Here is a 15,253-nt window from a genome sequence, read left to right as displayed (position 1 = left end):
TATTCTTTCTAGTTCCTGATGTTGGCTACTATACTTAGTATTGAAAGGTATTCTTAAATTATCATCTTTCTTCCATTCTTTTGATCCTATTAGTTCCTGCTGACTGGAAGCTGCATATAATATTTAATATATGGTTTCTCTATTTTCTCCTGTTATGTGATTCAGGGGTCTATGTACTAAAGGGAGAAAAGGGGTAAAAATGCTAAAGGCAGAGAAAATCCCTGTACATACCGCTTCTTAGTATGTACTAAAGGGATTTTCTCTGCCTATAGCCTGCCAGCGCTAAGTGCAGGCTACAATATCACACTGGACCTAGGGCACTTAGCGCTGCCATAAACACCTATGTCCCAGGTATTACTAAGAGGAGATGTCATTTACCGTCATCTGACTTCCCCAGCGCTGATATCGCCTCCTGTAGCTGCTGATATCTGCTACTCCTCACTGGAGAAGCAGGACTTCAGCTGTGTCAGGTTGGCCATTTTTAAATAAAGTGTGTTGAAAAAAAAAAAAGTCACTGCTGTTGCTGCTGCTGGCGGCCGGAGCCTGGAGATGGTGAGTCACACACAGGGCTGTCAGGGGAAGGGAGTGTCAGCTGTTACCACTGAGGGGGTGACTAAACGTTCACCCTCCACGGCTGGTCTATTTTTAGTAAGTGCTGCGTTAGCCATCTCCTGCTTCACAGCGGTAGCAGGCGAAGCAGGAGTGGCATTAACGCAGCGTATTAGTAAATAGACTCCTTAATGATTAATATCATGCAATTGGAAATCTCCTGTAGAGTAATGGTGCATACACACGATCAGATTTTTCCTTCAGATATGAACGATAACGATTTAAAAATCGTTCAGTCGTTCATATCTGAAGGAAAATCGTTCATATCTGACATGCCTGAACGATGGTACGATCAACGATGCGCGTTCCCGTTTGTCAGATAACGATATCTGACATCTGATGTGTTTGCAGTCAGACTTGGACGATTCCATTCATTTTAATGCAGTCAAAAATCGTTCAATCATTCAAATCGTTCAAAACTTTGGTAAAATCGTTCAAATCGTTCAGTCGTTCATCTGACAAATCTGACAAGTCTGACAAATCTGACCGTGTGTACGCTCCATAACACGTATTTTAACCTAGAAGGAAATTGTAGACACCTGGGGGTATATTTACTAAAGTACGGGTTTTTAGAAGTGGAGATGTTGCCCATAGCAGCCAATCAGATTTTAGCTATTATCTTCTAGAAGGTGTTAGATTAATGTTAAGTAGAATCTGATTGGTTGCTATGGGCAATCAACACTTAAATTACTTTCACAATTCATTTGTTTATTGATGAAATTATGTAAAAATGTTTCCGTGGAAGGTAATTAGTGTTTAGGCACTGTACATCAGAGACTCAATACAAACCAGGAAACTAAAGGCTGTTTTTAAGCCTGATGGCCGTTAAATACAGAAGTTGGGGTTCTGAGCCTAACAGAGTCCCAGCTTAGATCACTTTGGGGGTTCCGAGTCCTGACTCGGGTCTTCTCGCAAGTTTGAAACTCGGATCTAAAAAAACTGGATCTTGCGTATTTTGGATTGCATATAAATCGTGATTTCAGGTGCTGTGTGGTGGTCAAAACATGAATGGAAAAGAATGTTAATGATGTTAATAGTACTATAGGAACAAAAGCAGGTCCAAATTACAAGAGATTAGCTGTTTTTATAATTTTTTAAAGGAATGCAAAACCAAAACCATAACACTTGAGGTTGGTTTTACCAAAACACGACTATGATTTAGAACCAAAATAAGGGGGTCTGCATACATCTGTAGTTGCTATGGGCAACTACTCCCCTGGTCCACTTCTCCACTCTTCACACTGCTTGATACTACAACCCCCTTAAAGGTCTTTAACTGGGGGCTGGGTGATTGACAATTGTAAGGGAATCTATGATTGTTGGAGGAGGTTTGTTGCATGGTGGGTTTTAGAAATGGATATAAGGCAGACTCATTCACTAGGCAGGCCTCTTTGTCCCTGACACTCACCCCTTCCTGCCCCCAAAATCTGTGCATGAGATGTTGTATTGTAGTTGCACTTGCCACTAGAACCCCTTTAATATTTACTATACTAGCACCCTATTTCTTGTACTCACCTTCAGTATACAAAGTTTTATACAGTAACACAGATGAAAGGTTTCTACTTGCAGAACTGTCACGTTATATATATGTTCATTTTATTTGCTCTCGGCTTTTCCTACAATTCTAATTTGTACTGTACTACATTTTTTTTTACAGAATTCCCACCTGGCACAAATGTAGGACTTATCATAGGAATTCTGGTTGCAGTTCTGTTAGTTATGGCTCTTGTTGCTGCGTTATATTATCTGTTCATTGTACGTAAACGGCGCAAAAAGTAAGTAACTAACATACAACAACATCTCAATTCCTAATAGTCAGCTGGAGTAGATAACCTAGGTCCTTGTAGCTCTTGCAGAATTATTGTTGTTTGTTCCTCCTCTATGTTGTTCTTCATTGTACTGTATCTCATTGTTCACTCTATCACAGAAGTTCCCAAAAAGCGGTCCTCAACGCTCCTCAACAGTTCAGATTTTTAGAGCTATCCATGGCTGAGCACAGGTGACTTTATTAGTACCTCAGTCACTTTGATTTAACCACCTGTGCTCAACCATGGATATCTCTAAAACCTGAACAGTTGGGGAGCCTTGAGCACTGCATTTGGGAACCTCTGGTTTATCACCTTTCATTGTCATAGTTAACAAATAGATCTTTTTTTTCAAGGTTTAGGGCTGGATTAAGGCTTGTGGTAGCTCCTGGGTAACTAAGTTGTAGGAGCCCCACCAATAAAATTGACACCCCACTGCTACTATTCCCATAACCCTGCCCCACAGTGCCCCCTTTTTACTACACAGTGCCACCCCACACCCCCCCAGTGCCCCTGAGTACTCACTTCCCATGGCATGGCCAGGCTCCACTTGAATATTTCCAGTTCTGTGCTCTGCATGCACAATACATACAGCTCAAAGCATCTCCCGAGTCCCATCATCAGTGTCACAGATGTGACATGTCTCATGAGGCTGATGAGGAGACTCAGGAGCCACCCTGCTCTGTATGTACTGTGCATGCAGAACACATTTGCCCCTGTCCAGGAACCAGGGACGTTCAGTGAGGGTAGGCAGGGGAGGCAGAGAGTTGGTATAAAAATTATTAGAATAATAGAAAGATCTTTATAACATAAACATATTCTTTGTTTACTGTAATAATTTTTTAGTTAATACTCACCATCTCTGTAAAGAACCCTGGTACTGCAGGGTGAGAAGAGATGAAGCAGCAACAGCATAGCCTCGTTTCTGTACAGTCAGACACTGCTTCAAGAGCTGGGGACGGGGCCAAACCATGGACAGTAAGCTGCACAGAAAGTGAGCTAATAGTGGCATGCCTCTGAATATGTGTCATGTGACCAGGAAGTGCACTGCAGTGTTTAGAGAATGGAGCTCACTCAGCTCAGTCAGCAGAAACAGTGATGCAGGTAGAAGAATCAATGGATACTGATACTTAGTGTAGTTAGAGGAGAGTTACAGTGAGTAGGGGGTGAGACAGGCTCCCAGCACCCATCTCCATGTGTGCCTCCCCAGCCATTGACCTCACCACACATGCCAGGAACAGGTGCTGGGCACATGCTCTTGACAATTTTAGGGTCAGACCAACCATGCTCGGTGGCCCCCCTGTGTGTGGGAGACCTAGGGCGACCACCCTATGTTACCTTCATATAAAATCTTCTTTATCTTATATATTCTTATATATGTATATATTGATTTATTTATTTATTACCAGTTATTTATATGGCACACACATATTCCGCAGCACTTTACAGAGAATAGTTGGCCATTCACATCAGTCCCTGCCCCAGTGGAGCTTACAATCTATGTTCCCTATCACATACTGTACACACACATACTAGGGTTAATTTTTGTTGGGAGCCAATTAACCTACCGGTATATTTTTGGAGTGTGGGAGGAAACCAGAGTACCCGGTGGAAACCCACGCAAGTACAGGGAGAACATATAAGCTCCGCACAGTTAGGGCCATGGTGGGAATTGAACCCACGACCTCAGTGCTGTGAGGCAGTAATGCTAACCATTACACCGTCTGTGCTGCCCCACACATATATATATCTCCAGAATATAGTGTGTATTATTCCAACAGTGTTCTTGTCTTCTGCTATATTCTATCATGAGAATGTAAACAAAAAACAAAACAAAACAAAAAAATATATATATATATGTATATATATAGGAAAGCACAATAGTGTATGCTGTTTCAGAATGGGTCCTGCGTAATCAGACCCTCCATGGCATTTAAGGGGTGGTGCAGGGGCAAAGTTGGCCGGCATTTCTGGAAACAGGGGTAGTGTCCACCCCATTTTCCGGGAGTGGCTAGGCCAGGTACTGCATTGACGGACGCAGCTTCCTGGCCTCGCATGCCTGCCAGCCTGAGTAAGCTGAGGTTTAACAAACAAAAATGGCAGCTGCCCAATCAATCTGACAAAATTTGACAAAATTATATATGTGCCTTTATCATGAGGCCTTATAATTGGTATATTTTACATTTGGGGTGAGCGTTTGGGCGTAGGGCCCCCGGGACTGGTCTGGCTGGGCCTCCTCAGGGCATCACCACTTAATACACATAGTTGCTTTTCACATCACCTTTTATGTTTGTTTATTATTCATGTATTTTTTCACATATATTTTAACCTCTCATTCCACACTTAATGATTACTCACACACAGCTATACTTTATACTGCACTGTCACTCTTTTTCCATTTTCGTGTGATGCCCTGGGGGGGTCCTGGGCTGGACGTTTTTTGGGGTGCACTGCGCCCCGGATGTGAACCTCTTAGTGTTAGGGACTGCTGGTAACAGAGAAGCCGTGACGTGGCCCAGCAGCCTCCCATGTATTTGCAAATGCATGCAACTAATATCTCTGAATTTCTATGACCATATAGTCTTCATATATTGTTGCAGGTATTATTCAGTGTGCTGAGGTACAATAGGGGGTTAAATCACCCTCCTTTTTCTACTTGGTATGACCCCTCCCTTTCATGCACCTGATTAGTACTGCTAGATTGATTGAGCAGCTGCCATTTTTGTTTGTTTGTTATGAGTTGCATGAAGGAGCCAGCATTAGTAGGGCATGCTGGTTCTAGTAGTGCTAGTTGGAGTTCCCAGGGGTGACTCCCAGGTAAGCTGGCTCTCAATTTGGATGCATTTATGTATGTGCCTTTATCATGAGGCCTTACATTTGACAAAATTATATATGTGCCTTTATCATGAGGCCTTATAATTGGTATATTTTACATTTGGGGTGAGCGTTTGGGCGTAGGGCCCCCGGGACTGGTCTGGCTGGGCCTCCTCAGGGCATCACCACTTAATACACATAGTTGCTTTTCACATCACCTTTTATGTTTGTTTATTATTCATGTATTTTTTCACATATATTTTAACCTCTCATTCCACACTTAATGATTACTCACACACAGCTATACTTTATACTGCACTGTCACTCTTTTTCCATTTTCGTGTGATGCCCTGGGGGGGTCCTGGGCTGGACGTTTTTTGGGGTGCACTGCGCCCCGGATGTGAACCTCTTAGTGTTAGGGACTGCTGGTAACAGAGAAGCCGTGACGTGGCCCAGCAGCCTCCCATGTATTTGCAAATGCATGCAACTAATATCTCTGAATTTCTATGACCATATAGTCTTCATATATTGTTGCAGGTATTATTCAGTGTGCTGAGGTACAATAGGGGGTTAAATCCCCCTCCTTTTTCTACTAAGCTGATGTTTACTCAGCTAGCCAACAGCATGGTGCCGATGGTCACAATGGTGATCCCAGCTTGCAACCTCAGTTGCAGGGCTGCGATCACAAATGCCGCAGGGGGTGTCATACACCTCCTGCTTCATTTCCATATTAGCAAGAACGGAATTGCAAAGCCTGCCTGCGTGCAGCTTTGCAATGCCGTCCAATGCTGAATCACAACCTATGTTATATACAATTGCACTGCTTTGACTCAGTCCAAATATAAGTTGCAAACCCAGAATACTAGACTCTAGAGCACTTAACACCATTTAAACACCAGAGATGAACACCAGGAGTAAATACCAGAGGCCACCTTTTTGATAAGGTGCTGATAGTGGTGAAATGCGTTAGTACTACTAACCACTGTACATTTTGTTACAAGCCCACATAGCTATCTTATTGCTCAAACATTTCTGAGAACTGCACCTGCTAACTTGGGGTCATGGAAGAGTCACGCGATTTACATCACACTATTACCCATTCCAGTTTACTTGGAAGGACTGCTACCACACCAGGAAACTCTTCTTGAGTCCCAACATCCCACAAGTGTGCGTCAAGTTATCTTCACCTTTGGTAATCTATTCCAAGTACGCTCTGCTGTGACTATAGAATAAGGGCTTTTAATATTATAGCTATACTAGGATTGATTCAGTCTGGACGTTAGAACCTTTTAACAAATATAAAGAAGTTTCCAAAGATTCAAGGATGTTCTAGCTTATAGACATTTCATTACTTCATGCTGTGTGATTATATACTTATTAAAGATTGTTGCATACATGTATTTATGATTAAATACATTGTTACATTATGCTGCGACATACTGTAGCAAAAAGTGAAATGCTTCTATCTCCTTCCCACAACATAAGCAGTTACCTAAAGACTTCTGGTAATGCCTCAAACCCCCCACCCCACCCCCACAGCCAGCCACATACTGTATGCCTGACTTCACAATTGTGTGTTTTAATAAGCATCTGCAGAACATATTATGCAAACACCATTTATATGCATCTATATTATTATATTCCAAATATATGTAATTATCCTGTATTTCATGGGAAGACAAAACTACTGCATATCATTAACAAACAGTAAGAATAAGAAAGCAGCCTCTGAGTTCTGCTTCTCAAACATAGGAACACGTGGTATTGTGTAACCTTGTCTGTGATCACAGTGCCGTCCTGTGGAGAAGACAGGTTTGTGTGTCTAACCTATAGGGGAAGAGGATTCATGTTCACTCAGTGTGTTATGATAATGGTATTTTGGAAGTGCAGACCATGAGATGAGGAAGTGGAATATAGATGTAAATGATGAAAGTTCAATAGAAATTAGTATGAGGTGATTCCTTCCTGATTTACATCTAGTTTCTGTCATCCGCTTTCAAGAAAAGTGTTTTCTTTAGGTAAGCGAAATGCTAAAAGCAAAGCCCAAAAGTGAATGCCCTAATCATGTACAGTACAGCACATAGCTTTTCTTGGGCAAACAGACGTCCCCCAAATCCAGCCACCAATCACAATGCACCCTCCCAGATATACCCCTATATTAATAGACTCACCAGTCCAGCTCAGACCTTCCTGATCTGCAAGACAGATAAGCTATTGTTGTTCCCAAGCCCCACTCCCAGCTCCTCCTTCCCTAATCCTTATTCACAATCCCTGCTCTGTGTCCTTACCTACCCTACTTACCCAGCTCTTACACCATTCATCAAATGTGTTCCATCTCACTGATCTATCCCGTACCCATCCCCTACCACCACCTATACCAGGGGTGGACAATAAGTGGCAAATCCCAGCATGCCTTGCAACAGTTTTAGCATGGCTAAATAGCAAAAATGTGGCAGGGCATGCTGGGATTTGATTCTTACGCTTATTGCCCACCCCTAACCTACACCATCACCTACACCACCACCTATGTCATTGAACTTACTGTAGATTTCCGTGGTGCTAGCTCCCACTGCATCTGTATACAATCAATTAAAATAGATCAGCTGTAATGGAGTCTGTATAACTTAAGCTATACAAATTAAGGTTCCAATAATGCTATGCAAAGTAGAATGCCAGCCCTGTACCTCTGCCATCTCATGCCCAACCTGTGTAGCTTACATAGTGCCCTGCCCCTCATCTCTGTACTACTGCCTATAAGCCTGTTCCCATTCTGCAACTTCCCATTCTGCAAACACGACATCATTATTACACGCTCAGCTCTTAATATTTGCATTAGGCTTACAAAGCCAAAATAAAAATAAACCGGCTGAGTGCCTTTGTGTGGCTAGGCTGGCAAATAATGATTTAGGTTTTTACGTACTGTACTCTACAAGTTCTTACGCAAACTCAGAACAGGGAAGTTACAGGTATGCAAAAAAGTGAAGCAACGCTCATAACGTTTAATGCAAATGGTGTGAGCTTTCTCAATCTACAGATCACACATTTGTACGGTTTCCCTAGTGTTTAACCCTTACTCCCATAATCTAATTCCAACCTCTCCCTAGTGCCTAACTCTAACCCCCCATAATTTAACCCTTACACTCCTCCTAGTGCCTAACCCTAATCCTCCCATAATCTAACTATAACCTTCCCCTAGAGCCTAACCCTAACCTCCCTACATCTGTAGCCTAACCCTAACTCTCCTCCTTGTATCTAACCCTAGTCCCCTAATCTAACTCTAACCTTACCCTAGAGCCTAACCCTAAACCCCAATAATTTAACTCTAACCTCTCCATAGTGCCTAACCCTAACACCCTATAATCTAACTGTAACCTCTCCCTAGTACCTAACCCTAACCTCCCTGCATCTGTAGCCTAATCCTAACTCTCCTCCTAGTGCATAACCCTAACCCCCCATAATCTAACACTAACCTTCCCCTAGAGTCTAACCTTTACCCCTCACAATTTAACTCTAACCTCTCCTTAGTGCCCAACCCTAACCCCCCATAAACTAACTCCTTGCGCAAGGTAGTACACAGCACCCTGGCTAAATCAATTTGTGACTCCTCATTTTCCTTAGATCCCCAAGCACGCAAGCCCGTATATAATGGAGGCCTCGTTTATTGATCATCTGTTTTTTGGGACACTGGCACAGCTGAATCAGACTGTGAGGTGTGCCAATTTTTTTTATTTCAACAGTTATCCATTAAGGGACATATATATTGAAATCTTGTGAGATTTTTTTATTTTTTTTTTATCTTTACTTTTTAATTATTATTATCTTTCTCCTCTTTTTAAGCCTAATGTGATATTTGCTACATATTGATACATTGTATTGTATTGTCTGGATGATAAATTTTTTATAAGTAAAATAAACATGGTTTATACTGTGACAATTTAGTAACTGTTTCCATTGCGCAGTTCTTTGTATCATATTGGCTATATTATCTTTTTAACCCTCACAGAAGGTTAATTGGACTGCAGCATTAGATCCAGTGTGTTTTAATAACTTGGTAGCGCCTATTTTCCAAGGGACGTCCCAGCTTTTCAATATTTGTGCCTGGAATTTTTCCATAACTGAGTGAGTGTACATTACATTTCCCCTTATGCTGCTGACCTGATGCAACTTTCACTGCCTGTTTTGATTCTATGGGTTTCATACCTCCCAACTACCCAATTTAGGTGGAACATTTCTAATTTGAGGGTTTATCCCCCTACTGTCCCACTTGCTGAGAACAAATGCAGACTCACAAACTGCATTACTGTTGATTATGGTCTCATTTATGTGAAGTGATAATGTAACAAATAAAATAATGTAATTAATAATGAAATTTACTTTTTTTCCATTTAGGTCATAGTGGCTCTCCAGCTATGGTTAGTAATCACATTACTGTAATTTACTATTATTATTATTATTATTATTATTATTATTATTATTATATCAGTGGTGTAGATTATTATTATTACATTATTTATATTGCGCACACATATTCCGCAGTGCTTTACAGACAATTTTTGGCCATTCACATCAGTCCTTATCACATATTATATCCCCTATCACATATTATCACATATTATATTCCCTATCACATATTATATCCCCTATCACATATTATCACATATTATATTCCCTATCACACTTACACACTAGGGTTATTTTTTTTGTCAAGAGCCAGTGAACCTATCAGTATATATTTGGATTGTGGAAGGAAACCAGAGCACCCAGAAGAAACCCACGCCATCATAGGGAGAATATACAAACTCCACATAGTAAGGCCATTATCATCTAAAGATACCTAGAAATTGAGCAAATGATTTTAAGCATTGCTAAGTAGAGCAGCTTCAACTCAAATAGTTTGAATCATCGCTTTGGGATGACCGTGGCTACATCAGAGCAGTTGATCAGCTTAGAGGACATGTAGAGTAACCAGCACCATATTGGCAGGGTAGGAGCATGTATTAGTGATACTGCTATACAAAAGGAGAAGCACAGCTAGACGTATAGAAGGGCAGACTGCCACCATTATATGTTAGCAAATGACAACCTGGAAAAATCAGACTTTTTCTAACCCGTATTAATATTTTATTACAGGAACAGCCAGAGCTACAATATGCCGATATTGCATTCAAGAACAAAGATCCAAGAAAACAACAGGTGAAGCCCCCTCCCTAACACTTACTTGCCATTGTAATAGTATATAATGGTAATGTTATATTATGTAATGTTACGGTAGCTATCGTTATATTATTATTATTATCATCATAGTCAGCTTTTAACAGAGTAGCACAAATAGTAATTTTCACTGTTCAGGTTTAACTGCATGAATACAGTATATATGTTCATTTTACATTGTGAGAGGGGCGGCTGTAGGCAGAGGGCTCAGGGCCTGATTCAGAGTTGGGAATAGAGAGAGATATCGCTCAACTGATCATCTTGGTGAAACCATGCTGCACTGCAGGTGGGGCAGATTTAAAATGTGCAGAGAGATTTAGATTTGGGAGGGAGGTGTCCAAACTGATTTCTAAACTGTAGAGTCAGGGCCAGATTAACAATGGGGCAGATGGAGCTACAGCTCCAGGCCTCCACATATAAATAGGCCCATTGTCATGACATGATGTTGACTGGCCATCTGCTGTCCACACGGTCAGCCATAAATCATAAGTAGTAAAATTGTATTTCTATTTATTTCACAAAATTAAGCATTTTTTTTCTTTTACATATTAGGGAGACAGTTGGGCTGAGAGTATAGGGGTGTACACGCCTACATGGCACTGGCCACACCCACACAGCACTGGTCACACCTCCTCTGCTTCTCATAAAAGGCCCTTGGTCATTTTCAGCTCCAGGCCCATGTGGCCCTCAATCCGGCTCTGTGTAGAGTAATAATAAAGCTGTGCAGTATTTGTGGGCTACATGCAAAATCAGCCAGTATTTACCCCACATGTTAAAAATGTATGTATTTACACCCCTTGCATTGCAATATGGTTTGTCCAGGTTCACAGTTAAGTGCTATGTCTCTCTCTATTCCCAACTCTGAATCAGGCCCTCAGTACAGCTTTACTACAGCCCATGGCAGGAGATGCAGGATAGGCAAGAGCTATGGGCTTGATCCAGAGATAGACACAAATGCCATCGCAGCTGCAATCTCTCACGGATCACAATTGCGAAATTATACTAATGAGCCTCTAACCGCCCAGCGCTTGACGCCCACTGACAGCATCTCACATCCACCTCTCATGCACAAAACCAGATACATGGGATACAGATCAGGCGGCCATCAGCCTTCTGAGTAGGCCTAAGCTGTCGCAGACACAGTGGGTCTCCAGACACACAGAGGGCTCTCCTGCTGCCAGCAAGGATGCAGAGCCTAATTTATGCACGCCCAGAAAACACTGTTTAAATAGTCCCGACATGCCTATGTGCAATCGCTCAATCTGCATTAAATATCAGTATTGCGTCCACATCTGAATCAAGCTCTATATACACTCTACTAGAGAGGATCGGATAGGGATTATATATGTGACACCATATGGTAATGTGGTCATGGGACAGCCTGTTGTGATGCCCCCATTTACCCTCCCTGTGCCTACATCCTCCGGTCCCTCTGCTCTTTGAGCAACGTTTCAATATATACATAACAGCTTATTTATTACATATGGCAGCAGAGAACTGAGGCTTCAAGTACATTAGTTACAGTACTTAGAGCCCAGTAGATTGTATTAAGACTATAGTGGGAGATGTATGAAGCCTTGGAGAGAGATGGTCTATTTACTACGTTTTTGATGGAGATAAAGTGGACGGAGATAAAGTACCAACCAACCAGCTCCTACCTGTCATTTTTCAAACACAGTCTGTAACATGACAGTTAAGTCAGGTACACAAGGAACGATATGCTCTATGAGCGATATCATTCAGTGTTGTCCCCTCATCTACCGGGCTCAATGTCGTTCCCAACATTGAGCATACACGCTGAATGATATCGTTAACAATATCAGTCAGTGACGTCACCGGCCACAGTCCCCGAACATGCAGGGCCTGACGATATCATCAGGTTGGCCTGCATTTTCGGGCGACAGCAGACATCATTAACAATCCGTGGGAGAGCTCATAGTTAGCGATGTCATGCTTACACACAGAATGTTATTGAACGATAATGATATCGTTACTAATCCTAACTGTCATGTATTTCAAAAATTACAGTTAGGAGCTGATTGGTTGGAGCACTATTTAAGATTAGAAACAAATGATAACAAAAATTTCACTCGTTGATAAATTTGGGTGTTGGTTGCTCATAGTTACCTGTTTTAAGAGTACTAGGGAATCAGTAAGTTTTCCCAGATTGCATTGCAAGTGAACCTATCTTCCTAAATTTTTCATATTAAAACATTCACTGGATAATAAGTAAAAGCATTTCAGTTTCAATCTTTACATCACAAGTATTTGTGACGTTCACAACTAGTAAGTGTGCGTGCTACGTCTTTGTACCCCTATGTCCAATATCTACCTGAGCTCCTCCATTATTTAACGTGATTGCAAAACAATCAAGTAGCAAAAGGGAAAATGAGAAAAAGATAATTAAATGTAATTAACAAAAAATATTTATATGCTGCTCAATAGATTAATTATACTTGTAACCGAATAAAAAATATACAATATCATATAAGCATATAATGTAACTACACAGAACAGTGCTACCTTTAGGCAACTGCCTAATTTGCATATGTGGTGAATGCAGTTGCTGCTATCTCTGTATGTACATTGGCAGTCAGTACATCCTGCCTGTACATTATAGACAGTGAATAATATTTTAAAACCAATTTACTCATTTAATAACCTGTCCATGTATTTTTTTCTTTTAGCCTCCATCAGGAGCATTGTATGAAAATGGGAGTTCACAGGGGCAGCCTCCAGCTGAGAACATTGTATACTCCGAAATAAGATTACAGTGACCTATTCCCCGAACGGGAAACAGTATTCCATTATTTCTACAATTCATTCATTTTATCACACGTCAGCTCTGCATCAGGATTTCAGGAGTGATCATCTTCTTGTGACGCTGTCTGAAGGATAAGATGTTGGTCTGGCAATGTCAGGAAGTAGCTCAGTCTGTGATAGCGGAACATGAGCTGTCTATGGCTGGTCAGTGTCACAATATATTGTTCTCACCTTGAAGAGATCGCTGTGATGTTGGAAAGACTGATAACATACTATATAATTCATGTCTCAAAATAAACTCAGGTTGTCAGTGTCACTGACAACTGGCAGATTATGGACTTGCTGGAGAACGTCTGTGTCAGTTTATGTTGCTGACTATATTGTGTCTGTATTGTATCCATGGACTTAGCATTACACTGTTCTAAGGGGTAAATTTACTAAAGTGAGAGTTTTTAGAATTGGAGATGTTGCCCATAGCAACCAATCAGATTCTAGCTATTATCTTCCAGAAGGTGCTAGTTAAATGTTAAGTAGAATCTGATTTTTTGCTATGGGCAATATCTCCACATCTAAAAACTTTCACCTTAGTAAAAGCCCCTTAGATGCAACTACTTAAGGCCTCAATTTCAGTAAGAAATAAATATTTTGCCTTATGCCTTTATATGGTCATGGAACTGTTGATGACATAATATCCTTATAAATTACCTCATGAGTTATTACTCTTGTGCCCTTAGTTCAAATGTGGATCTTTAATATCTTGATAACAGCAGGATAAATAGTACATTAAATTAAATATGAGATTGGGGATGCAGATTATAGACCGGCGAACTAAATGCCGCCGGTCTATATCCCGACAGGAGATGCCCAACGGAGCACTATCTTAATCCTGATGTCAGAACGCCAAAGGACAACAGCCTGAATGAGGTGTCCGAGGTATCCTTAGTGTTAGCCATGCGGGGGGGAGGGAGAGTTAGGTTTAGGGAATGTAGCGGGGTTAAGGTTAGGTTTTGGGGGGGGAAGGCTAGGATTAGGCACCTCTAGGGGAGAGGGTTAGGGTTAGGCACCCCCGGGGGTAGGTTAGGATTAGGCACCCACCTCGGGAGGGTTAGGTTTAGGGTGCGGGAAGGGGGCGTTAGGTTTAGGCACCCGCGAGGGGGACTTAAGGTTAGGCACCACCCCGGAGTTTTAGGGTTAAGCACTCCTAGGCAGTGACGGACTGGGGTTTGAAGGGCCCACCAGGGAATGCAATCATAGGGGCCCACTAAGGGGTGTGGTCAGTTATTGGAAAGGGTGTGGTCAACCACCAGAGAGGAGTGGCCAGTTATTATAGGAGCGTCAAAGAATAGCATATAAAAGGGACACCTGGAGTGTTCTAAACTATATAAGAGGCACATGGAGGGGTTTGATACCATATAAATGGCATACAGAAAATAGGTAATATAGGTTTATAAACTTTATAGGTAATAAATAGGTCATATAGGTATATAGTAAAAAAGGTAGGTGACTGTAACAGAGCACCAGACTTAGGGGCCTATTCATCATCGATAAATGGGCCGGTAAACATGTGGAAACATTATTCATCATCAGGGGTCCGATAAGACCCCCTGATAATCAGCAAACTCCGAAAACTGAACACCTTCAGACGGCGCTTGCTCTCGTAGCCCCGCTCTTTCCTATGGGAAGGAGATCCAGGGATGCAAAAGAGATCTGAGCAGATCCCTCCGCCGCCTTGTCACGGACTCTTCGGTGGCAGTGTGATCAATACTAAGTACAGCCTACGATGATGAATAGGCCCCTTAGACACTGAGGACTACAGTATGAACTATAGGCTATAAATTAATACTGGTTCATAATATCACTATTGGTCCATAGAAGATAAATGACAACTTGACAAGTGTTGATACCAGCACCTAAATAAGCATTAACCAGTCACATAGTATTGGTTGCCTTTTTTAAGTATGTTTCATAATATGTATAAATGAAAAAAAAATGTTTTTAATTATTTACAATCTGTTCACATTATGGACCTCATTCAGAGCCACTCGCAAAAA

At 41.5% G+C, this 15,253-nt stretch overlaps 1 protein-coding gene across 1 annotated transcript in view; it reads left to right on the top strand.

The window, feature by feature from the left end:
- The window catches only part of LOC148481517 (cell adhesion molecule CEACAM7-like), a 39,206-nt gene extending 26,001 nt beyond the window's left edge, over positions 1 to 13,205 (top strand). The window contains exons 3-4 of the mRNA XM_088453300.1: positions 2,267 to 2,384; positions 13,127 to 13,205. Of these exons, the coding sequence (XP_088309426.1) occupies positions 2,267 to 2,384; positions 13,127 to 13,205 (197 nt within the window). The remainder of the gene's footprint in view (positions 1 to 2,266; positions 2,385 to 13,126) is intronic.
- Positions 13,206 to 15,253: the final 2,048 nt, after the last annotated feature.

The sequence above is a fragment of the Taudactylus pleione genome, unplaced genomic scaffold (genome assembly GCF_031769625.1).
Source record: "Taudactylus pleione unplaced genomic scaffold, aTauple2 ptg000578l, whole genome shotgun sequence".
NCBI classification, from domain to species: Eukaryota; Metazoa; Chordata; class Amphibia; order Anura; family Myobatrachidae; genus Taudactylus; species Taudactylus pleione.
Note: the sequence above shows the minus strand (reverse complement) of the source record. Positions and strands in the feature narration are given on the sequence as shown.